The sequence below is a fragment of the Lontra canadensis genome, unplaced genomic scaffold (assembly GCF_010015895.1).
Source record: "Lontra canadensis isolate GAN:19392208 unplaced genomic scaffold, GSC_riverotter_1.0 scaffold1, whole genome shotgun sequence".
NCBI lineage: Eukaryota > Metazoa > Chordata > Mammalia > Carnivora > Mustelidae > Lontra > Lontra canadensis.
In genome coordinates, this window is record NW_022630995.1 from 100,816,848 (window position 1) to 100,843,193 (window position 26,346).

The 26,346-nt window shown below is 40.6% G+C and overlaps 1 protein-coding gene across 4 annotated transcripts in view; it reads right to left on the reverse strand.

The window, feature by feature from the left end:
* NPNT (nephronectin) overlaps positions 1-22,862 on the reverse strand; it is a 75,306-nt gene extending 52,444 nt beyond the window's left edge. For 2 of the 4 annotated variants that reach the window (XM_032860430.1, XM_032860411.1), the window contains exons 1-2: positions 22,670-22,861; positions 20,401-20,501 (exon numbers count right to left, since the gene is read on the reverse strand). In XM_032860430.1, the coding sequence (XP_032716321.1) occupies positions 20,401-20,501; positions 22,670-22,740 (172 nt within the window). In that variant the 5' untranslated portion in view covers positions 22,741-22,861. Of the gene's footprint in view, positions 1-5,230; positions 5,282-20,400; positions 20,502-22,669 lie in introns of all 4 variants that reach the window. The other 2 variants (XM_032860401.1, XM_032860420.1) reach the window with 2 other exon arrangements.
* Between the last annotated feature and the right edge of the window lie 3,484 nt (positions 22,863-26,346).

Sequence of the window (26,346 nt, forward strand, 5' to 3'; positions counted from 1 at the left end):
CAAGAACCAGCGACATAGGCAAATCCAGAGACACACGAAGCAGCAGAAGGTCTAGAAATACAAGGGAAGTCCACTGTGACAGGGTCTAGATAGCAGAAAATAGTCCTTCATAGTGAAGGTAGTGTCAGCCTGGAGGTCCTTGGCCTCAAAGAATCAGGAGTCTATCCATCATTGTGAATAATCAATGGACTGTTGGTAGCAGATGCCACAGATTGTATTTTATGCATTTTCAAGCATGTAAATTGGCTACTTTTGGGAACCTGAATCAAGAGTTAAGATCTATGATCTATAACATAGGTCATAAGATAGGCAAATTAAATATATTCATTTTCCCAGTAAATTGTCCTTTCTGAAAACCACAATCTGGTTATTAAGATTACATCCTATTTATCTTTTTTGTCCCTTGTATATAGAAGTGTCTAATCCTTACATCTTCAAAAGTGTGCTGAGCTGAGCTGAACTGGACAGGGTGCAGAGGAAGCTACTGCCCTGGGTAGAAAGATGCAGAAGACACAGTGAACAGCTTCATGGAACGACCAGTCTGGGAGAAAACCAAAGACATAGATCCACAAGTCACCACAGCGTAGGGAGGCACGAACAGGCTCTATGCAAATGTTATAACTCAGTGTAGAGCAAGGAAAGGAAACCTCTCCCTGCTGAAGTAAGGAAGGCAGAGAAGAGAAGGTAGCATCTAAGCCAGGACTTGAGGCAGGGCTGGTGTTCAGTATATTCAGTTAAGAAAGAACACAAACTTCCAAAATAAGTGTAGTCACTTATTCCTGACAATGATTCACTTTTAGTTGAATATTTGCTTAGAATTAGGAGTCATAGTGATCCAACCAAAAGGGGGAAAACAGGGTGTATCATTCATACAGGGTGATTTTCTCCCAGGCAAAATGGTAAACTGGAAAGGATTTTTTTTTTTTTTTTCAAAAACTTAAAATGAGTAGGTAACACTTCAGCCAATATGTAACACAGTATTTTTACCTCTCCCCCAGTCTTCATACACGTCTAAAGTTGACCCTCTATGAACACAGCGGCGATGCTTATCAACGCTGACTGAAGAAGCTGGGGAGGGAACCCTTGTGTAGGAGGACAGTGCTGGAGAGATCATCAAATCACAGCCTCAGCCCCACTCAGATTTCACCCCCGAGCTCCAGACCCAGAATCCAACCACGACCACACCCTCCACTGCAAAATCTCACAAGCCCTCAGAACATACCACATCCAATGTGGAAGTCATCATCTGCAGTTTCTTCAATGTTCTCTAGGTCACTGAGTAACACAGCAGGAACCTAGACACCAACCTCGATTCTACCTTCGTCATTTCCCACAACCACCATCATCACCAAAAGCCACCATTTTACTGAATGTGAATTAACATGGAGCCAGTTACTGAGCCAAGTGCTCTCTCATCTGATCCTCATAAAAACCTCATAGGGAGGGCTCTTAGCTGTATTTTCCCAAAAAGAAGCTCTTGTTCAGAAAGGTGAAGTCAGTTTCTCAAAAACACAGTTCTGAGTGGCAGCGGCTGCCACACCAGCAGTGGCTGTCTGCAAAGCCCAAGCTCCCCACCACTGTCCTGATGCTGTCTGCTTCTCTCTCCCTCCTTTTTAATTTTCTTTTATATATATGTATATATATATTATTTATTTATTTGACAGAGAGAGAGACACAGCAAGAGACGGAACACAAGCAGGGGGAGTGGGAGAGGGAGAAGCAAGCTTCCCACTGAGCAGGGAGCCTGATGTGGGGTTCTATCCCAAAACCCTGGGATCATGACCTGAGCTGAAGGCAGAAGCTTAAGGACTGAGCCACCCAGGTGCCCTGCCTCCCTTTTTAAAAAGTATCTCTGAATCCCTATCCTTTTCTCCATTCTTACCTCTACTACTTACGATAAAACCTAACTTGTCAGGTTTATTGTAATAGCCTCAAGTCTCAAGCCTCAAAAAGCTATTCTCTAAATTGCCAATCAGGAAAACTTTCAGAAATTAGCCCCACAACCTTCAGTACCTACAGGTCCCAGGCATTTGCCCTGAAGAAGTGAGCCCCATGGCAATGACCTACGTGCTTTTTCCAAACGAGACAGCTGCTAAGCCCCTCCAGTCCACTGATTCCTTGAAGTAATGCAGGATCACTGATTTTTCAGCAAACCCTGATATCCATGTTTCCTGTGAAATATTGGCAACTATTTCAAGAAATGTTAAAATACTCTGTGAATGAGACTAAATTCACCTGTATACTAGATATGACCTATTAGCCCAACTTACAACCTCTGAAATATAAATTTGATTATGTAATTTCCTTGTTTAACATCATTACAATGTTCCTCTGCAACTTTGGGACAAAGGCTGATCTAGATAAGATGACATCAAAGGCCTTCCATGAGAGGGCCCATTGCTACTTCTCCCACTGCATCTCTTATCTGATGCCCTTCAAACACATACCCCATGCCAGAGTAGGGTGCTTACACTTCCTAGAATGTACCCCCTCACTCTGGCTTCTAACATTTCAATGCACTTTTCTGTCTGGCCAGGGTGCCCTTCACCTGACTTACTTATCCCTCAGGATTTAGTTGGGCCACTACTCCATCACACCTAGGCTGGGATCCTGCCCCCTAAGATATGTTTTTGCAGTATCCTAGATCAAAACACACCTCTCACCCAGTATTGTCCTAATATGTGGGCCTTCAACACTGACAGTGAACAACATGGATACCTAGAGCTTCATCTTATAAAGATGATATCTGCAAGTGGTTATCTGTAGTTCAGAGATACCATGAAGGTAATAGCACTCAGTATATATATATATATAACTGTTCAATGAAGGACTCAACTGAACACTACCAAGTCCATAACATCTTTGATCCTCTCCAGCAAGAAGGGTCTTTTCCTCTGAGCAACCTCAACTCTTTGCCACTTTTACCTACTTTAGAATCCTGGAAGGAATAAGAGACAATCATCTTACCAAATTAGCTCCTCACAGACAAGAGTCTATGGATCTCTTTGTACCTCCCCCAGCACCTAACTTAGCTCTTTGCTTCTAGTAAGCTCTGAAATGTTTGTGGAATAAACCACAGCAACTCTAAATGTTCTACTTCCTTCCAGTTCCTTTTCCTTTGGTTAGCTAATCAAAACCAGACTCAACTCTGAGGTTTGCAAATGGATATTATCAGAGAAGTGAGAAAGGAATGGTTCAGAAACACAGACAGCTATTCAATGAAAGCTTAATTTTCGAAATGAATAATGTGGGAAATCTCCTACTTCCAATTGATTACTTTCAAAAGATGGGCATATAGGGGCTCCTGGGTGGTGCATTCAGGTAGGTGTCCAACTCTTGACTTTGGCTCAGGTCATGATCTCAGGGTTGTGGGATCAAGCCCAAAGTTGGGCTTCACACTCAGAGCAGCGCATGCTTGAAATTCTCTCTTCTTCTCCCTCTGCACACCCCCACCCCACACTCTTCCACTAAAATCTAAAAAAATAAATATTTTTTTAGAAAAAAAGATCGTTGGGGGGGGCGCCTGGGTGGCTCAGTGGGTTAAACCTCTGCCTTCAGCTCAGGTCATGATCTCAGGGTCCTGGGATTGAGCCCCGCAATGGGCTCTCTGCTCAGTGGAGAGCCTGCTTCCCCCTCTCTCTGCCTGCCTCTCTGCCTACTTGTGACCTCTCTCTCTGTCAAATAAATAAATAAAATATTAAAAAAAGAAGAAGAAAGAAAAAAGGATGGGCATATAAACAAATGTATTTAAAAACATGGTATACCGTGAGTATTAGGATGGAATCTAATTAAACACTAGGGTGGTATTCAAAGTATTCTATATATTTTTATATATTGTTCTCTCTATATATTCTATATATTGACCACATGCTAATAATAGCAAACGTTTATCAAGAACTGTTCTGCGTGAGGCACTCATGGCCAGTTGGTAAGTCCCAGGAAGAGGTTCTGAACCTGAATCTGTTGGTGACAAAGCCCACATTCTACAGCTGACTCTTGAACAACATGCGGATTAGGGGTGCCAACCTACCTACAGCCAAAAATCTGTGTGTAACTCTTGATTCCCCCAAAACTTAACTACGAATAGCCTGTTGTTGATTGAAAGCCTTACTGATAACAAAAAAAGTTTTATGCTATATGTGTTATATACTGTGTATTATATGTATATGTGCATATGCTATATGTATTACATATTATATGTTATACACTATATACGGTTTTCTTACAATAAAACAAGTTAGAGAAAATGTTATTAGGAAAATTATAAGGAAGAGAAAATACATTTATGGTACTATACTGTATTTTTTTTTAATCCATGCGTAAGAGTACTCGTGCAAACCTCTCCTGTTCGAGTCAATTGTACTTTTCTTTGGCATTGCCTCCTTAATTAACCTCAGCCCTATCTCTGCTAGTTAATCCTGTGACTCTTAACAGTTTATGAGATACATACACTGTGATTTTTTTAGGTGTCCCTGAACAAAGAAATTCCTCAACTTTTATTTCTAGCACTATCAATTTTTTTCCCCAAATGTTTTTATTGAAATCCTCTCTTAAAAACATGTGATAGTATCTTTCACCTATCAGTTTAAAGTACATTGTCTTCTTGGCCCCCATTCCATCAAAAAGAATTTCACGTATTTCACCAAAATTTTCCACTAACGTGCCATAAGGGTAACTCATTAAGTGACATTATTCACTTCCAAAAATATTTTTAAAAAGGAACCTTCTATGTACCAAGACAATATAACATAAATACTCATAGGTCTGACTATAACATCTTATATATTTCATACAATAAAAATATTTCTTACCTGAATTTTTCCAAGAAGAATTAGTGAATATGAGACAATTCCCTCAGGTTAATGATAGGCTGGTGTTAGTAATTTCATTTGGTGGACTTTTTTTTTTTAATTTCCTTCCTTAAGTATTAAAAATATAAACTGTCCTTTAGGTTAGAATGGAGGTCAATTTATTAAATTCATAAGACAGGAGAAAGGAATTATAAACTGAAAGGGAAAAGTTTAATGTAGTAACTGAAATGAAATGAACTTGTATAATTATGAACAGAATAAACACATCTCCAAAAAACATAGTTTTCCCCAAAATTGGCAACTCAGAAACACAACTAATATTAAGTTTTATTGATAGCTCTGTAAAGTTATAATCTAGAGGTTATGCCTTTCGAGACATAGATTAGCCAAAATTAGTTCAAGAAATATGTTCATCTAACCTTTGAGCTGGCACCTTATCCTGGCTAGTCTCTGTCTTAAGACGTAGAAAGCTGCAAAACAAATGTCCAAAAAAAGAAATTCCAGATCTTTTCTCTGTAAGGAGGCTGGACTTGGGTATTTAGCAACTTGTTACATTCCTGGAGACTTACACATATTCAACGCTCAGTGCTTTTCTGAAATAAAAAAAAATCTAGGACATGTTTAAAATAGTAATATTTTAGTTACCATTTTGTCATTCAAAAACATTCTGTAACAAAAATATTAACCAATAATTGAAGTTGTGCTATTCTTTCATAGTCCAAATTCTAAATCAGAGTATTTCAGACCTCTTGCGGCACTGTACCTTCCAATCCAATTTTTCATTTTCAGAATATTAATTTTGGTTCCAAGAGACAGTATCCTTTTATTTAAATGAGTGTTGGACAAAATATCTGAAAAAAAATTAAAACTTCAGATCAATTAGTAACCAAGGCTGGTAGTTTTTTAATTGATAGATCTTTACTTACCTGTTTCTTAAATACTTTGTGTTCCCTTTTCTCTCCAACTTTGGGGAGGAAATGTTAAGATTTGTTTTTTCTTTCCTTCCACAGCATTTTCTTCTTGCATGGCTGCTTTGGTTGTCAATAGCAACAAGAATTACCGTGAAAGCTCAGCCATTTCACTTGAAGATACATAAATAACCCAGTTTAATGAAAGTAAATGGAAGAATCTTGAAACAATACTAATCGTGGCTAGGGTTTGACCAGCTTAGAGGTCCTAGAGGTAAGGGAAGAGATGATTTATTACTTCTCTGTGAATTAACACCTTCCCTCTTTAAAGCATAAAATATTCACTTTTATTTTTGATTTGTGCTTTTATTTGTGTAAATCAAAATTAGGTGAATGAAGCCTTTTTTGGGATAATAGCAGAAGAGAAATAGTCCAAGACCAAATTGATTCAATTAAAGTAATAATTTAACTATTGATCCAGAATGATTGTTCTGTACTTTTCAAGGCCCACATATTGTTATATATACATATATATATATATATATATATATATATATCTGCTTGTTAGAGGTTTTTTTCCACATTGATTAGGTTCATAACAAAGTAGTGTTTTGTATCTATTGTTGTTTATGTTGTTAATTTTAAAAGAACTCACCATATCTTGATGTTAACAGATGTCTTAAAATAGAATAATGAAATATATCAAGTACAATCTTAGCAAAAAGCTGAAAGTAAATCAAAGCATAAATTGCAAATTACATTCTGGATCACATATTAAGGAAAATTGGTTATGGTTAGGTATTAAAAGGGAAAATATAAAAGGATACCGTTTCTTTAATACTCTTTAGTTGCCAATTTTGAATAATCTAATTTATCAAGAAAAATACATTAAATGGTTTTAAATAAAAGTAAACAATAAAGAATAGCAAACATCATTATTTTCTAATTAGTTACATTAATACTAAGCAGCCAAACAGTTCTGTATAGTTTATTTTTGTCTTATAATATCTTAAAGTTGGGTCGCATGTCTCATACTTAATATAAATCAGCCTTGACACATACAGATTTAGTAAATTTTATGGTATCAATGTGTGTCCATTAAATAAGATTTCTAGCATGAAATTTTAGCCCATGTTGCCTATTTTTAAAATTGCATTTTAAAACTATACAAAACTGCATTTTAAATCAAAGCAATGTTAAACCCAGAGTTGATAATTTCCAAGAAGTTTCTGAGGTCTATTTTCTATTGATGCATAAGAAAATTTTCACAGGCAGCGGTCACCATGTTTGTGAAAGCTGCCCCAAATAAATACCCTACATGTATTTTTTATGGTATAAACTCCATTGCAAGAAGTGCTAAAATAGGATTCATTAGTAGCAAATAATATAGAAAAATCTGTCCCATCATCTCCTGATATTGTTTCTCACGGCCACTGTAAACAGCCACAGTAGTAAACACATGCGACTTTGACAGCAAAGCCACTCATAGTTTAGGGGTCTAGACCTCTCTCCTGCGACTTGCCCCGAACCACTGCTTCAGTTCATCTGAATGCTGATACCATGCACTTTGCTGAGGGTTCTCAACGATAACAGGCATGGTTAAAAATAACAAGCACTCTGGGGCGCCTGGGTGGCTCAGTGGGTTAGAGCCTCTGCCTTCGGCTCAGGTCATGGTCTCAGGGTCCTGGGATCAAGCCCTGCATCAGGCTCTCTGCTCAGTGGGGAGCCTGCTTCCTCTTCTCTCTCTATCTACTTGTGATCTCTGTATGTCAAATAAAGAAAAAAAATAAAATAACAAGCACTCTGATGCTTTTATGAGATTGTGAGACACTAAATCTATTAAATTAAATCTATCTAACTAAATCTGGTGAAACGAAACCATTTGGAGATTAGTTTTCCTAGCCTGCAAAACACAGGTTTTCAGAATTGAAATTGGACATTAAAAAAAATGAGGGCTAAGAAAGCCCTAAGGAACCGGCCCCATCTATTATCCAAAGGTATGCCTATCTGTTAGAATACAGTTTATTGTAAATTTAATTATAAAATGCCCAAATGTTAAGCCAAGCATAACCTCTGAAAAGGAAATAATGAAATACCCCAGACTAATAGGACAGATAAAATTACCACATGCCCCAGATAGGAGTCATACATGCCTCTTAAGCAAAGAGCACAGCATGACATATGCACATTTTCACAGGTGACAAATGCCAGGTACATGCATGAAAGGGAAAGGTCCTGCCTGACCCTGTCCTCCTACCTCCCAACCATAACCTGCAGCTAGGAAAAGTAGTAGCTCTAAAAATTTCTCTACACCCAACCTTAAATTTCACGCTGTATTTCTCATTGTCAAAAAATTTGTATTAGCCCAAGAAACTCTATTCATAGACAACTATCCAATGCCAGATATTTAAGACACCAAGATCCAGGACAAGAGATCCCATGAATAGCATTTTAAGTATTTTGGATAATCCCAACTTTCAGACCACTACTTTTTAAGTATTAGAGCTATAGAATTCATCAGAATCCAACAGAAGATTAGAGAACCTAACATATCTACAAATAATTTCTTTATACTTTTCCCCCAATTCCCCAAATAGTTTCCAAAAAAAAATAATTCTGCATTAGTTGGGAATGTCTATATATGGGAATGTCTTAATTCTTGGCCATAGTAACCAAGATATGATGAACCTTTTAATTCACTGATGATTTTAAAACTCAATCCAGAAATAAATAAATAAAAATAAAAATCCAATGGACAAAGGACTTTGAACCACCATTATCTATGTGAAACACCATGAAGTATTTATGCAATCATATGAATATGGGACAATTTATCCAATAGAAACTATTACCATAGTAAATGTGTAGGATATAAAATCAGCTATAAATACTCATGCATGTTAAAATATATATATATACAGCTAAGTGTGAGCTGCAATTTGTGTTTCTTCTATTTGCTATTTGTCGGCATGCAAACATTTGGCAGGTAATTATTAAGCACCTACCAATCTTAACATTGAAATAAAATAGTACCAAAGGCTTTAGAAAAATATTTTGGGTGGCAGGAAGCTTATATTTGGATAGTCTATCTGTGGAACTAGTTTCTGTAAATGTCGCAACACATAACTTTGACCATTTAGGGATCTGTCCTAGAAACTGAGTTTGAGAACCCTAATGTATGAAAATAAGGCAAATATTTTTGAAAAACAACATTGTTTTTGACAAGGTAAGCATAAATCCAGAAATTTCCAATTGTTTCTTTCTTTGTGTATACCAGTGTAAATTTAATCCATGATGATGTATTTCCTAAAATCTCACCATAAATCAGTACTATCTATAAAAGGCAACCCTAACCTTGTGATAGGATGATGTTACAATAGGAAAACGTGTCAGCTCTGGAGAATTTATATCATTAATCTACAGAATGGTTAAAAAGATAATGACCAAATGAAGTGTTCCATTTTAAAATTTAATTGACTCTAGGTTACCCACGTGCCAATAACTGATGGCAAATCCTCAGTCTCAAACTGCCTCTCCCCGTACACGCAGTACATAAGCAAGGATGTCTCTCCAGTCTTTAGTCAGTGTATGGTGGAAAATGAGGGTCTCTAATAAATTATAAATTTTTAAATTTATAATGAATATATAAATAAAAAAGGGTTTTTTTCTTCAAAGTCTACTATATTCTAAAGCAAAGAAATTGCTTTGCCTATTCATATCTTTTTCCTTCCATAATGACAATAACAAGTTCACTTCATATTATTTATTATTAGACTAAGTTAGAAGTAAAATTGTTGAGAGAATCTATGAAAGAATATGGAATGAGGGGCGCCTGGGTGGCTCAGTGGGTTAAGCCTCTGCCTTTGACTCGGGTCATGATCTCAGCGTCCTGGGATCGAGCCCCACATCGGGCTCTGCTCAGCGGGGAGCCTGCTCCCCTCTCTCTCTCTGCCTGCCTCTGCCTACTTGTGATCTCTCTCTCTCTCTCTCTCTCTGTCAGGTAAATAAGTAGAATCTTTAAAAAAAAAAAAAAAGAATATGGAATGAACACATAGATATCTGGCACTATTTTACCACACATAACAACATTTTATCTGATTAAGGCTTTAATGTATTCTTTTATACTGGCTTTATTAGTAATTTTATTAGAAATTCTATTATGATCACAATTATCTCTTTAATTATGCACTACTATTAATTAAATGATGAAATGAGAAAGCTGAAAACTTTTACAGCATCAAAACATAAAATTTATTTAATTTGATATTATTTAACTGAACTCTATACTTTGTAACACATCAAGTTTTAGTAACTGGGTGTACATTCTGCAACTAATTTGCCCTGGTAGATTCCCAAGGATGCACTGTGAATCACAATAGGTTATGCTACTAACGTTTTTCTATGGTTGTAATGACTGATATCATTTCGAAATTTTTTCAAGCCAAATTATTTTGGCTGCATTCTATTATCTTTGATAACAGATTATGTATTTGTTCCCATGACAGAATAGAAGGTTTGGGCTCTAAAATGTAAACTCCTTAGTTCCCTTCCAGGTTGACTGACACAGGGTAACAGTTCTCAGACCAGTTCGATTCCTGGTTGGTACAGATCTCTGTGAAGAGGCATTTAAAGCCTCTGCTTTCTTTGTCTGCTTCTCCCAAGGAAATGGGGGTACTTCCTGGATTACTGCCCTCTCAAGACACACACTGAGCTATCTTTCCTTGAGAGACAGGCTCTCTGAGGACATGTGTCTATCAGTGTTTCAGGTTCCATTGACCCTGGGGCTTCATGACTGAAGGAGAATCAGTGCTTCCTCACACCCCAGCGAAAAGGAGCTAAATTTGAGGCAGGTTAGGAACATGAAGAATACCTACCACGGATTCTGCTTTGAGTCTATTCAGGCCTACGAGGCTTATTTAAAGCAGCCCTTCATGAGATCCAGGGAAACTGGAATAACAACTAAGGGTCATTTGGGCTCCTCTGCATATCTGTAACAATCCAGAGCTTTTGGGGGAAATGAGCACTGGTCAAGGAGTTTGTTGTTTCTGAGTTCACTGGCCCTATTTCATGGAACAGCTCAAGTAGGACAAATGATGCCCAGAGGCAATGTTTATGCCTCTTCTCTTATTCCAAGCCACAATTTGCTTAGAGATGAATAAGACCATAGCAAAATGGTGATGAACTTTTATACTGATATCCAATGAATACAAAAGTAACTCATACAAGATCGATATAAAAAAATTCTCCCACTGATTTATTGACAGAACCTCCTTATACTGGATCACAGGAGACATCTATCTACACTCCAATCACAACGACTCTGGATACACACTGTACCAAGTGTTGACTGATGTTTAAAATACATGAAAGGAAGGAAAGAAATATAAAGGCGGGGGGAGAGAGAGAGAGGTATGGGCTAGACTTTAATAATACAGCAAACTTCAGGATGTTGTTAGGGATCCTAACTTAAAACTGCCTTTTCTAACCTGGAATTGTCCATTAAGCCCTAAAGAGTTCATGAATCACAGCTATTCTGAGATGGATTGAGCAGAGATATCAGAAAGCTAAGTGTGCAGATAATGCTTCTTAAACTTCCCATGAACTGCACTGTTAGAGTAGGGAGCCTCATCTTAGATCAGAGCATCTTCTAGGAAACAGCTTTGTACAACCACCACTGGCTTCATGACAAATGTTGCTGTGGCCCCTTCCTCTCCACCATTCACTCCCACTCCATTAAGGACCACGTGAAAGTCTTCTTTCAGAACTACATGTGGGAAAAGCCATAATTTCCCCCAAATAACTGGTCTGATTTTCCCCTAACAAACATCATGAATTATATGAGCAGTAACACTTCTTTTTCTGTTGGCTACCAGAAGCTAACAGCCACATTATAAGACATAGTTAGGATCCTATGCCTGACATATCTACATGTCAATAACTCTCCTCCTGCCAGCTTACCTTTTATTCTCTCCTTTTTTTCCCTCCCCCAGCCCTCATTAATTCTGTTTTCCTATTTTATTGCATGCATTCCTGACAGCCACTTCATATCCTCCCCCAAAGTAAAATATAAACAAAAAGAAACAAAGGAACAAATTCTATTTCTCTTTTAAACTATCTTCTCAGGGTATCAAAAATAAAATGTGGCTGAACAGAAGGTTTCCACTGCGTAATATTATCCATGATTTAATCTCCTTTAAGTGACATATTTTATAGAGATGGTTTATAAAAATGAGTTCTTCAATTACTGTACTTCCATAAAAATAGAATGTCCCTATAACTCTCCCACATCCAAATGTATATGACAGTGATGATGAATATGCAAAGATATTGACTACAGCACATTTCATAAAAACCAAAATACTGAAAATCACCTAAATATGCACAAATAAGAATTTTAAAATTAATTAGGTATTTACATCTGGTGAGGTATTATACTGCCATTTAAAAGAATGAGTCGGGGCACCTGGGTGGCTCAGTGGGTTAAGCCTCGGCCTTTGCCTCAGGCCCTGGTCTCAGGGTGTTGGGATCGAGTCCCACACCGGGCTCTCTGCTCAGCAAGGAGCCTGCTTCCCCCTCTCTCTCTCTGCCTGCCACTCTGCCTGCTTGTGATCTCTGTCAAATAAATAAACAAAATCTTAAAAAATAATAATAAAAGAATGAGTCAGGTTTACATGAACTGATAAGGACTGATCTCTAAAATGTGATACATGAAAAAAGAAAACACAGAATAGTTCTTACTTTATGCTATCAATTTATAAACAATAATAAGTTGCAAATGCTTACAAATCTCCGCAAAAAACAGGAAGAAACAGTCCCTGGGACTGGAATTAGGTGTCAGGGAAACAGGGAAGGTAGAAAGAGTTACCTTCACTACCTTCTCTCTTTCTCTTCGAGTCTTTTAATTTTTCACTTAGGCATGCATTTATTTTGTTAAGCAAAATGATTTTAAAACATAATTAAGATAAAGATTAGAATCACTTCCAGATTAGAATGGAAAAGTTATGCCTTGATGGTCTTAAAGTCATTTTATTAAAGTATTTTGACACAACAATATTTTAATGTTTCCTGAAAATCTTTTTATCATAACAGGTCTCCCAAAAAACTTTATTCAGATACCAAAATTCTACATAATCCTCCCTAATAATAAAAAAGAAAATCATCTACACAAAGTGATAAAAATTATGACTGACCTATAAATAAAAGGTCAATGAATTAAGCAATTCTTTAAAGAATGTGCAAATCCTTCTTACAAGTAAAAAGGACCTCACATCCATAAAAAAATACACAGCCAATTGTCAGGATGCCAGGTGGAAATCCTGGCAAATGGACAAACCACATTCCATCTTCCCAGTATGAGCCAGTTGCCTCTGTTCCAAGAGGAAACAGAAGAAAAAGGGGAACAAAGGTCCTTCACTGACCTACCAGAGGAGCTTTTGGGAGAAACAGGAGGGATCAGAGTATCCTAGAATTAAGCAACAGATCAGATTCTGGATATGGAATTGCCAGAGCTTTAAGTCAGCACTCTAATCCAGTCTTTTCCGTAACTATTTACTACCAAGTAAGAAACCACTTGGCCAGTTCGTCAAAACCACAAACATATATGCCATTTGATCGCACATAAAAAGTTACCTTGTAGAAATACTAGCACACATCCAAAACAATATCTCTCCATTGTATATTTCAAGGTTACTTATTTTAGAATTGTTTATATTAGTAAAAGATTAGGATCAACACAAATGTCCATCAATAAGAAACTGATTAATAAATTATGATATAGCCATGCAGTGGAATACTATACATCCATTAAAAAAGCAGGCTCCTCATGTACTGATGATAAATAAAGCTTTCCAAGACACGCTGTTAAGGAAAAGGAGCAATTGCAGAACAATGTATACAGTATACTTTCATTTTTGTAAAAGAGATGGGGTAGAGAAGAGAGAGAAATTTGCCCATAAATATATAAAACCTTTCTGAAAGGTACAAAAAAAGCTGATAACATTCATTGTTCTGAAGAGGGATACTTGAGGAAATAAATGCATTTTTTCTTACAAAGTAAGTATTTTTAAAAGATTGATGGGAAAAATTTTTAAACCTGCATCAAGTTGGTGGGAAAGGGCTGAAACTATGTGTGTGATGGTGAGGAAGGAGGGGGAGCACCAAGGATGAGGACATAAGAACCCTCCTCTCCTTCCCTTTCATCTCCCACATGATGAGCATCTTCCATTACTCACTAAGAGATGCCGCATGCAATCATTCAGCATCACTGGACGATTGCTTTAAAAGCATGCAGTTGAGTAAAATGGACTCAAAATGGATATAAGCTGAACTCTACAGATAAAAAGCACTCTTCAAAAATGCTGTCTATTACGCTCCCTATAACAGAGACTAAAGGACGAAAAACACACCCATGTGTTTTGAAGCCTATGGGAAAGTTTTCAAGTAGAAATACAATGTTGCTTCTGGGGCCAGAAGTGCCTGCTTGGTAGCAATGAGTACTCGTGTATTCCTTCACTTTCTATGGCAGACATCTCTGAGGCCGGGATCTGAAGTCAGATCTAGCAGCAGACCTTGCAGCAACTTGAGTTGTTTCCCTTTCCCTGACCTAACCTCCCAGTTTAGGAAATACCGTTTCTAATCCATGAGGGCTAAAACCCTCCCAGATTAACATTAAGAGACGATGGTAGAAAAGGAGTATATCTTAAGAGCATTACATAAAGATCAATTCCAATAGGAGAAAAGATGAAGGAACAAAGTAATTTCTGTCAAACTTAACTTTCAACACTATGCATACTCAAAACTACCTGTTTGAAAAGGTCAAACTTCTTTGACACCGATTTTAGTTTGGAATCTACATTCCAAAACCACTTGAAGTTACCGAAAGTACATGGTGTTCTTAAATAAGCTTTTCACAGAAAGAGGTAGTTGAATAATCTTAATCAAAAACTTCACTTCCTCAGGATTTGGAACAGGTTTAGTGCTAAAAGTAGTTATAGGAGTGCCCACTGCCTTGCTTTTATTCCTACCTGGGGAAAAACAAAGGAAAAAAAAAAAAAACAGAATCTGCATTACCACCCCTCAAAATAGAGTAGGAAGCTAAAATGACATTAAGGCAGTGAAGTGTGCTCAGCCCCATTAAGGTGGCCCCAGGACCTGCTGGCCTTCTGCAACATGGCTCTGGGCAGTATAGTCTACCTGAGACCCCCAGTTATTCCTGGACTAGGTATGACTGTATGGGTCTAAGGAAGGTTAATTATAAAATGCAAAACCACATTCAATGGAGGTCATCATAGTTGCCGCCTCAAAATGGAAAGGCATTTACTAGGAATAATCTCTCTCTGAGGGAAACCCTATGTATGGTCTTCAAAGCCAATTCCAGTATTTCTCATTTATTCTAGATTATTTTAAAGAAAGTGTTCAAAATTTAAATAATTAAAGAAAGGTATAATTTATACAATTTTGTGACCAGGGACAGGAAACCAGTATAGGGAGCAAAAATTAATAAATCACATTCCATTTTCACGATTTTTTGAACCCAGATACAAGTAATGAATAAAACATGAAATTTAAATGTTTCATTTACAAAATCAAAATCTCTGCTTAAACTAATAATCTTTTCATTTGAAATACAGAAATTTAATAATTTGCTCTGTCTTTCAAAGGTCCTCATTCCTGAGCCAGTATTATATATTATCCAGCAAAATTATTTAACAACTTCAAAATAGTTTCAGAATAAATTACTGCTTCTCCGTCCCCTGTCACACTAACCTATACATTTATTTAACATTGATAAGAATTCAAAAATTTCACTTTCCCTGACAGTTGTACAGCTGTAGCCTTTACTAACCTCAGGGATGGGGTAAGAAGAAATGAGGTTTAGAACTAATAAAGCAAAGTCAAACTCCAGATACAGGCTTTACATCTTTCCAAATTTTTCAGAAAAATATACCAGAACATCTGCATTTTGCCTGGTTTTAAGGAAAAATGATACAAAATCACCCTAATTCACATATATCCTTCAGAAACCACAAATTGCTCAGTGATAGTCAAAGAACTCAGAAAACAGCTTTGTTAAAACCTGGAACTTGTTGTATTTTGAATTTTTCTTCACACCTCTAAAAAGTGCCTTCCACAGAAACACTACTGTCATAGCCAAATACACAGCCAAATCTGTAAGTCAAGTAAACAGAAAAACAACCATACAGAAATACAATATTTAGATCCTCTATACTCCTTCTATATTAGGGAAGCTCTTTAAATAGCTAACCAGGTAGGGGCGCCTGGGTGGCTCAGTGGGTTGAGCCTCTGCCTTCAGCTCAGGTCGTGATCTCAGGGTCCCGTGATCTCAGGGTCCCGGGATCGAGCCCCGCATCGGGCTCTCTGCTCAGCGGGGAGCCTGCTTCCTCCTCTCTCTCTGCCTGCCTCTCTGCCTGCTTGTGATCTCTGTCAAATAAATAAATAAAATCTTTTTAAAAAAAATTAAATAAATAGCTAACCAGATATAAACATTAATGACACTCATGTGTCCCAAACTACTTAATGCTTTTAGTTAAGAGTTCCACAGCATACACAGTTGTTTTTTAAAATAAAATACACAAACCTTGAGAAATCGTTTTTTACAGAGATCCCCACTTGGTAGGAGAAATTGTTAAAATCATTAAAGTGAAATGTACCATTAATATGATGGGAAAGTGAAGGAATAGAATAATTACAGAACAAGAAACGAGTATTTTGTGACAATCTGAGTAATTAAGATGTGGTGTGTTGTAAATCTGTAACTATCAATGTTTGTGCTTAAGAAAATCTCACTTTACCACAAAAAGCCACATCAATAGTTGATAAAGATAAAGCTCAAGACAACTGGAAAATCAAGTTCTGAATTCTCAATGCATAGGGACCTATCTATGGGTCAGAATGGAGGTGGGTGGGGGGATGGGTGAAATAGGGAATGGGGATTAAGGAGGACACTTGTGAAAAGTACCAGGTGATGTATGTAAGTGCTGAATCATTATACTGTACCCCTGAAACTAACATTACACTGTATGTTAACTGACCGGAATCTAAATAAACTTAAAAAAAAAAAAGAATATAAAACAAAGAATCAAAGGATAGAAAGAAGGTAAGGGTATGACCTCTAAAAGAACTATGAAAACACAACCTGTTTCTGGACTAGGTCCTGCTTTCTGCAACCGGGGAGGAACGTTGGGATAGAATGTCAGGTGGCACGGGCAGGAAGCAGAAGATAGCTCCTATGCATGTCTGGGTAGCATCCTTCCTTCCTCAGTGTCTGAAGGAAGGATGAGAAGTCCAGCTGAATGCGGCTTGTGGCTGGACACTGTGACCAGGAGTGGGGGCTGAGCAATACGAGCTGTATGCAAAGTCAACTGACCCCAAACAAGGCCATGGAAAGGGGAGTAGCAAGCATGTTCTATCAATACATCTGCTTGTCTCATAGCAAGAGAGTCAAAACATCTTATATATGCTCGACCAAATGGATTAAACACCAAAGGGTCATGGCACTAGGACGTGAGATATAATAAAAATATATATACAATGAGGGTATGGCCTCCCCCACTTGCACATCTTCTAAGGGATAAAGTGGGAGCTTCTTTGTCTAGGTGGAGATAGCTTACTTTTGCTTTGCTGAGCTAGTCTGAAGGAAAATTCCTAAGTGAATCGTTGGGAAAAACAAGAACCAAACCTTTGCTGAGGAAAGGAGAATGCTCCTCATGGGTAAGAACTCTGAAATGATCTGAGGGTCAGAAAGACAAAAACAATTTTCACATTAAATTTCCCAGAAGCTTTTTGGAATCTTTGTAGGTAGTCCATTACCAGGTATAAGAGTTAATGAACAGCAAGGCATTTTTTCCTTGAATAAATGGAGGGACAAAAGTTTCAATTGCATAAAAGTTTCCTTTAAAAACTAATCAGGAGCTTTCTGTTTGTCCCTAGCAAGCCTCTGTTTGGTGTTCTTCCTACTTTGAGCTGACCTCTGGCCCCTACATTCCTCTACCTGTTTATAGCAAAACAAAGACAGGGGAGCTCTAAGCTGACAGGAGACATTTGGACCATCTGAGATTCTGGAAAAAACAAAAACAAAAAAACACAAGTAAACATCCATCTTTGAACTTGTTTTTACAACTCTGCCATTTATAATACTAATGGTAATGGTCCACCTGGCTTTTTTTAATTTAAAAGCATTTTATTTTATTGTACACGGAGAGCCTTGGAATCATTGTTTTTATTTTGGCAGTAAAATGCAAAAATACATTTATCATGTCTAGAAAACAAAGAACCTGATAGCATGGGCATGTCCCATTCCAGAGCACTCTTTCAAAAGCAGTATTTCTTCATATTTCTTTACTTTCATCAAACATATACATAGCATTCACTCTGTGCCAGGAACAGCATTAAGTGCTTTATGAATAACTCATTTACACCTCATTTACGGTCCTGTGAGGTATTGTACTATTTTATATCCATTTCAGAGATGAGGAAAATAAAGCACAGAGAAGTTGAATGACTTGCTCAAGGTCACACAGCTAATAAGGGGGTGGAACTGAAATTTAAACCCAGGCAGTCTAGCTCAAGTCCACATTCCCCTCCATTACATTGCTTCTCAAACTTTTCACCAAATCTAAGTTGAGATAAACTGTGATTTGTGCAAGATCATCTTAGACGTTTTTATAACATCACCATTCAATAACTGACTTGTCAATTGTTACAGCTTCCTCAGATTCTCAAGGAATACAAAGAAAGAAAAGATGAATACTATCAATTATTACACTTCACCACTTTGCATTCTGTTAGAAGCAAAACAAAGGTATAGAAAATAATAAAACAGTGTCTCATCTCTGCTGGGAAAGCTAGTATGCTAGGAACTTACTTGGATATTTCAATTCAGTAAGCCACTGTAACTTGGAAAGGTCTTTACGCTCAATCAAACTCAGAAATCACCCAGCTGCTGTATACCAGAGAAAATTTAATTACATGTAAAAAGACCGAACAGCTCAGAGAGGTTCTTTCTGGGGAATTCCACAGTTGATGAACCTCTCAGAGACAGAGGAATTTTCTCCTTGACATTCTTAGAGTGCATCTGGCAGAGTGCATACGTACTCCTACACCCCTGCACCCCTGCCCCTGCCGAATGCTCTGGCACTCTGACTCCAGAGAAGGTGTGCTCCATTGTGCTCAGGGCCTTCTGCCAAAACAGCTTTGTCCTAGGTAGGCCTGGGGTACTGTGCACACCCCAAAGCACTCCAACCTTCATTTTGGGAGTGCCCTGCCAATTAAGGCAGCAAAAGAGGAAATTATCTCCATTCCTGCAAAGAAACTACTCATTTGTTTAAATTTGGGAACAGCGTGTGCGTGTTGGGCCAAGAGAAGGGTCCTCTCTTCACCCTTTGATTATCAAAGCCTGATTGCTCTTCAAATACCCATCCCTACCCTGGTGAATACTTCGGACACCCTAGTATAATGGGCAGAAGACAACTCCACCAGGTACCATTCTTCTTTTGGACCATCTTCCCTTAAAAACAACCAGTAGGACACAGCAGCTTTGCCTAATTCTTTTGTTTACTGGAAACTAGAGTTACCATCATCTCCCCTTATAAAAAGGGTCAACGGCCCAACCGTGCAAAAGTCTGGCCCAGCAGCTTGCAGGTTAACAGACAAACGTTAATCTGCTTTCCCGTTCCGTATCCAACCAGGGATGTCAACCCATGACCATTACTCTCCCTCCTCCTCAAGGTTAAGGGCAGATACGCACAATTCTCAAAGATGAAAACAGCTGTGGGTATTCTTAGCTTTCCTAAACTTAAATCTACCCAGTTGCTCCCACCTTTAACATATCTCTAAGGCAAGCTCAGCCCTGTCCAGCTCCAGCCTCCTTCAACCCACCTTTCTATTACTCTAAGCTCCTTTCTCATGAACAATAAAACACTGGGATATAAGGAATCCAACTTCGTTCCCATCATCTCACCAAACACACCAACCTAGCACAATGCCCCAGAAATTCACTTGATAATTGCAGATTTTCTCATAGGGGAAGTGGAATACAATTTTGAGACCCAGATAAAGTTGCAAAGAACAAATTTCTCAAATTTCCATGTTGTGGCTCTGATTTCTACCATTAAAATATCCACGGAAAAGGTAAATATCAGTGTTCTGATTTGGCTCTTATTACATGATTACTTCTAGAACTTAAAAATAATGCTTTTTCACAGGTGTTACTTATTATGGTGGGTGGTCCATTTAGAACACAGTCAATACAATCTCACTTCAAAAAATAAAAAATAAAAAGGTTTACAAATAGGCCACTTTCCACAACAGGTATGGTAAGAATTTTATTAGTGCTATAAGGTTCAGAGTCTGTTTAGTGTAAATACAGTCTAGACTAATTATCTCACCCCCATCTCAGAGTCTGGAGCACAGAAAAGGTCTGATGAGAAAAGGAGCTGGAAGTACTGGGGACAAATGCTACAGTAAGCATCATAGGTGGTTCTCTGAATAACAAAGCAGGCACCTTAAGACTGTTGCCTCAGGTTGAGAAGGGGCAAGGAATGTTGGAACCACACCACCAAGTCTTGCTCAGTAATGAACCCAATGATGTGCAGAGTGAAGCCATGTATGATGGTGGAAAGCTGCACCTCTCAGATGGAAAGTCCCTGGGGGATGATACTCACGCTGACACTGTCCCCAGGACCGGCGGGCCCAGCCCCAGCAGCAGTCAATTCTCCCACCATAACGACACAGGCCAATTGAAGACACTATTTGCCTGGGCCACCTACCAAACAAAAAGATTCAAAATAAATAAAGACACTTTTGAAATTAAAAATAGTTTCCTGTTATTATTTTTTAAAATTTAAGTCACACCCAACAATTTTTGATGAACTCCTTCATGCCTGCAGAAATTTAAGGATAAAACATATTCAGGAAAATAGTTCTGCTGTGATCTAATTCCAAATTTCAGAAAGTTAAACACACACACTCTACACACTACACACAGGAGTAGGGGGAAAGGGAGGGGAAGACCCTTTCTTAAATGGAAAAAGCACCAGCTAAAACCAAGAATTCTCAAGGCTGACACTCACAGGGTGGTTTCTGAAGCTTGAAATAAAACAGATTCCTCAAAGACCCACACCTGTTACTTGGTGGAAAACCAGTTCTGACTGATTTATCATAAACTGAAAAGTATTAAATAATAGGACATGTCAAAGCCAAAAGAAAAAAAATTCTGCCTTTTATTTCTGCCTTAGAAAAGGGCAGAAAGATGGGAGCGTCCTCAAAATCAAATGAATCAGACCTCTTTGCAAGACTCTTTGGCAGAAAATGTTCGGGGGTGGGGTGGGGGTGGGGGTGGGAACAGTATAAATAAAACCAAGAAGAGTTTAAAGGGTAGCTAACATCTCAAATGTCCTTGGGGTTTAAAACTTTTCTGCATCAACAATTCATGTTATCTTCCTCACTCATGTAAATAAGGGCTAAAAGTATTCAATTTCAGTATACCAATTTATCCACCAGATTCCACTTTCACTCCTTATTTGGTGAATCTTTTCTTTGTTTATATTCACACCTGATTTCTGCCCCCAGAGGGTCAATGTTTTAATTGGCTGTTTTAAAATTAAAGCTACTTTAAAATCTTGTGCATAACCATGTGATATATTTCCTATTGCAAATGTGTGTGCCAGAAATGCACAACATACCCGAATGTGAGCAAAGAATTGCTTTAATAAAATAAACCAGCCTCTGGCCGCTCCCCACATTTTCTCAAAACACTCCTAATCTTTCCAATTCCCGGTTCTTTTCTCTCCTCCTATGCCCTCAAGCCCAAAGTACAAAATAATCCCGAACTCTCGATTTCCTCCGACCAGGTGGTAAACTAGCGATTGCGCTTTTCCTCCTGAACGCTCCACTGGCTCCCCCGGTTCCCGTTCCCCTCCAGGTACAAGAAAGCTAATCAATCGCGGAACTGATTCGTTCCAAGATTACAAGTGAAACAGGTGCGGCTGTCTTTGGGGAGGCGCAGAGGGATACGCGGCGGGGTCAGAGCGGGGGTGGGGGGGTTCTCTGAAAGAGGAAGGCTGGACCGCGGCGAGACCACGGTTAAAATCTCCGCCCGCTGCTCCAGCCTGGTTTCTGCGCGAGCAGCAGCGATCGGCGCTCGGGGCGGGTCTGGTCTCTAATGGCACGGAGGTGGGGTAAGCGAGCACGCCCTCCTGACCCCCCCGCCCCACACACAAACACACACACTCGCCCGAGCGGATCCCGCGGCGGCACAGAGCGCCGCGCGCCGCCGCCAGAGGAGCGGCTGAGTGACAGCGGCGACGGAGCCCGGGTTGTTGGAACCTGTCAGAGCACGCTGCAGCCAGGCTCGCCCCAGGTCCCGGAGCTGTGTGTGCGTGCGTAGCCGTACACAAACACACACGGAGCGCTCCTCACCCCGCCCCAGTCCTTATTTTAAGTCCTCCTCCCTCAAGAAAACCAAGTGCGGAGGCAAACGGGTCCTCCCGGGAAGCCCCATCGCTCCTACGCCCCCGCCCTTTGTGTGAGCGGCCCCGACAGCGTCCAGCACGGCTTTGGCCCCGCCACCTGAAGCTGCGCCGCTCAAAGAGCCGTCTAAATCCCACGCGAGAGCTTCCTGGCCGGCGGGGTCCGGGGCATCACCTGGGCTTACGAGGCTAGCCCGCGCCCTCCCAGCCGAGGTGCGGGGCTCCAGGAGCCTTCCTACTCCTCCCCTGGCCCCAGTCCCCGAGCCGGAGCCGCGGCTGGGCTCCCGGACTCTCAGGGGGCACCCTCCCCCGCCTCGGACGGCCACAGCTTGCGAGAGCGGTTCGACGGCTCTCCTCCCGCCGACGCCCAACTTCTGGGCGCGCAACCCGGCGGGGAGAGAGGACCCCAGCACCGCGAGCGCGAAATTAGCGCTAGAAGAGCGCGCCCCGTGGCCCAACTCACCTCACGTCGAACTCGGCGGCCGCCTGCAGGTAGAACGAGGAGCCGAGCACCAGCGCCAGGAGGAAATCCATGTCGGGCGGCGAATCGCGGGCGGCAGCGCCACTGCGCGCGGGGAACAGGTTGGGGGTGCTGCGCGCGGAGGAGACAGGCGCTCGTCTCCTTGGCTCCGGGAGGAGTGCGGGCGCCGCCGCCACTGCAGCTGCTGTCGGAAGAGAGCTGCGCCGCGCGCAGCCGGGGCAGGTCTGCGGCGCGACGCCGGGAGCCCCCTCTGGCTCCCTCCCCTCGAGGGGAGGTGCTGCAGGGGGAGCTGCACCGCCCGCGGGGAGGGGCGCAGGGGGCGGGGGGCGCGCGTGCGCCTGCCTTGCCGCCCTCGCAGCGCAGGGCCGCGGGTGAGGCCGCTTGGCCCCTCAGCGGGAAGCTCGGGAGCCGGATCGCCAAGGGAAGCGGCGTCTCTTGAGGGCCAGCCAAGTGGGGCGAGCGCCAGGCTGCGAGGAAAGTTGCAAGCCCGGCCTGAGCGAGGGAACGCAGGGCGCTCAGCAGGAAAGGGTGAGCCGAGGAGGGAAGGGGCCCGGGGCGTAGGTGCGCGCTCCGCGGGTTCCGCCCGAACAGGTGGTGACCGCAGGGGCGAGCCGTGGCTTCCACCGGAGGGCGGAGAAGCCGGAGACGGGAGACGTTTCTGGGGCAGGAGCTGAGCAGTATCTACACGGAGTGAAACCACATCACGACTGACGACTTGGACAAATTAGCGGAGGCAAACTCCGGGAGTTTGCTTCTCCCGCAGAGTTGGCAAAGGCTTGTTTTTTATTTTGTAACCAACCGAAAGAAATGTTTGGCTCTCCAGTCGAGTTTTGTAGAAGGAACGTGCAGACTGTTTCTATCTCTGCCAGCTCAACTTCGAGCATTTAGAAGGATAGCAACGGCTGCCCCTCCAGGGGCACGTGCAGGCCAGAGAGGGCGGGCTGTAACTACTTAGCAGTCTGTGGTGTCTGATCTTGGGGAGAACATTTAGAAACTATTTTAAACAATCATTCTGTTGTTGCAGAGTAAAAAATAAATAAATAATAATAATACAGTACTAAGACTGTTCAAATGAAAACACGCAACGATCATTCTAAAATGCATGTTAAAATATTATCTATTGAGTCACCCCTCTTCTCAAACCCTGTCCCAGTGACTTCCTGGTGCAGAGATGTGCCATCTCTCATATCTCTCAGACCTTGTCTCCTGTTCTCAAGCTTCCCCTAGCCCATGACCTCCTTGCCTTTCTCACAGCCTCCAGGCATGCATGCCCCTGCCTTTGCACCATTGACTGGCTGATACTTCTGCCTGGGCCCAGATGTTGGTTCACATTCTCACTTCTTCAGGTTTTGCTCAGATGTCACCTCTTTGAGGAATCCAACCATGACCACCCAAATTTAAAGTCCCCTCAGGATGCCCCATGATTTGGTCTTCTATGTCTTTGCTCCATACCCCTGGTCTTCCAGCATCCTATATATTTCCTGTTTTTATGTCTTCTTTCTGCTAGAATGCAAACTCTTCAAGGGGCAGTTTCTTTGTTAGTGCCTCGAACAGTGCCTAGCACGTAGTAGGTGCTCATAAATATTTGTTGAATGAGTTTGTTACATTACAAACTTTTTTTCTATCTTTATTTTCTTTTTGGGAGTTCTCCAACTTCAAATTTTTAATGGAAAGTTCTGTGGCAGGGTGATCTCACTATCCAGATTTCTTGGTGTGTATAAAAACAGGAATTTTATGCAAGAAAAGGAAAAATAATGGTTTCAACTTAAATGACTCTTTGATTTCCAAGTTGTTTTCTGTTAGCAAAACAAGTTTCTATTTTAATCTCAGGAAATATCCATGCCAATTCAGGCTTGGGACATTATTTTAGGCAAACAGCTTGGTGTCATCTATTTCAGATCTTTCTAATGAAGTCCAAAAATGTAGGAGTCAAAATATTTTTCTGCAGAAAATCAAATTTTTGTAAGTGTAATGTAGGCTTGGTTCCAGGCTCCAGCGGCTACTCCTTAGCCATTTTCTTTGTTTATTGATTCCTGGATTGGATTTGCAAAGAAGCTCTAGCAGAGCAATGGATGAGTATCAAGAAGGGACTAACCTATAGGCTACAAACTGGAGATAGAAGGAAAGGAGGATAGGTGATAGGTGAAAACAGGACGGTATCTGAAACAAAAGTGCCTGCCTCATCAGCAGGCCTTTTAACATTTTTTCCCATATCTTTTTCTTTGGCTTAGAAAACACTCCATTCATCTGCCTTCTTCATTTAGACAATCCAATTGCCCTTTGGATCCAAGTTTAGCTGACATTTACCCAGGAAGCCTTTTCTGAGTCTTTTGCCAGGCTGAGACTCTTGTGGTATAATTACAACACTATGTATCCCATACTGTCACTTCGAAAGCAGTGTGCTTCATGCATTGCTCCTCTACCACGCTGAGTTCTCTGAGACAGTAACCAATAGGAGGGCACAAGTCCTGGCACAAGGTTTAGATTCAGTAAATACTAAATGTTGGATTGGATTGAATTAATTCTGCTTGGTGAACTTTAACTTCTCCCCTGAGTCAGCAGAAGCTGATTAGATCAGTCTCTGTTGAATCATGGAATGAGGAGATGCTAAAGGATTTCCAAGGTCTACCTGGTTAGTAAGCTGTAGCTCTCACCCCCATTCCTGAAACGAGGTGAAGTTCCCATGGGAGTGACATTTTACTGCTTCAGTCTTGAACACAACCAGCTCTAAACAGTTTGCCTTTCACCATATCTTTACTTTTCCAATAGGACAATTTTTGGGTTTGGTTTCCCACCGGATAATGCCACCTTGCAAGTACTAATTGCAGTGTTCTCACTCACAGATAATTATCACTAATCACAATGTGATGCAGATAAATAACAAAATAGGATCACCCAAGCGCAACTTCAGACACTTGGACATTTAGAGGCTCTCCACTGTTTTGTCTTTTTTTTTTTCAACAAATATTTATTGAGAGCATACAATGTATTGGCCATTTCTTGGTACTGGGACTTCCGCTGGGAAAAAGACAAGGTTGTGCCCTGAGAGCGTTTACACTGGAGTGGGGTGGGGGTGTCGAGGAATAAGTGCTGTGAAGAGAGGATAAAGGTATGAAGAGAGAGTAGAGGAAGGATAAGCTGATAGGAAATGGGGTGGGATTTTAGGTAGAGTGATTTGGGCCCCTCTGGAGAGGTGACATTTAAAGAGAGACTGAGTAAGGTGATGGTGTGTTGTGAGATGGTGTCCGGGCAGGAGGCAGAGAAAATGTGTGTCTTCTATCAAGTTCTCGTAGTGGCTCTCAGCAAGCTCTTTCTCCCCCTATCCCACATACAGTGGTGGCATAAGGACAGGATACCTGCTTTAAGAACTCCTATTAAGAAAAGGGAAGAATGAGGAGCATGCAGCTGCCTGTTCACTGCAGTTTTGACCCCAAGCTGAGCAAGAATTATGGTGATTCTCTGCTCCAATAGCAGAAGAAATGCCTATGTCAGACAGTCGGGTCACCTCTGTTTCCCCAACTGTGTTCATTCGTCTTCCATGGCCACACCAGGAGGGACTGTTGGAACATGTGTCTTCTTTCTAAGCTATCCATCATTCACAGCTCTTTGTCTACTGGTACAAACTTAAGGGTCTGAGTGTTGCTTTAAGGGGCTAACAG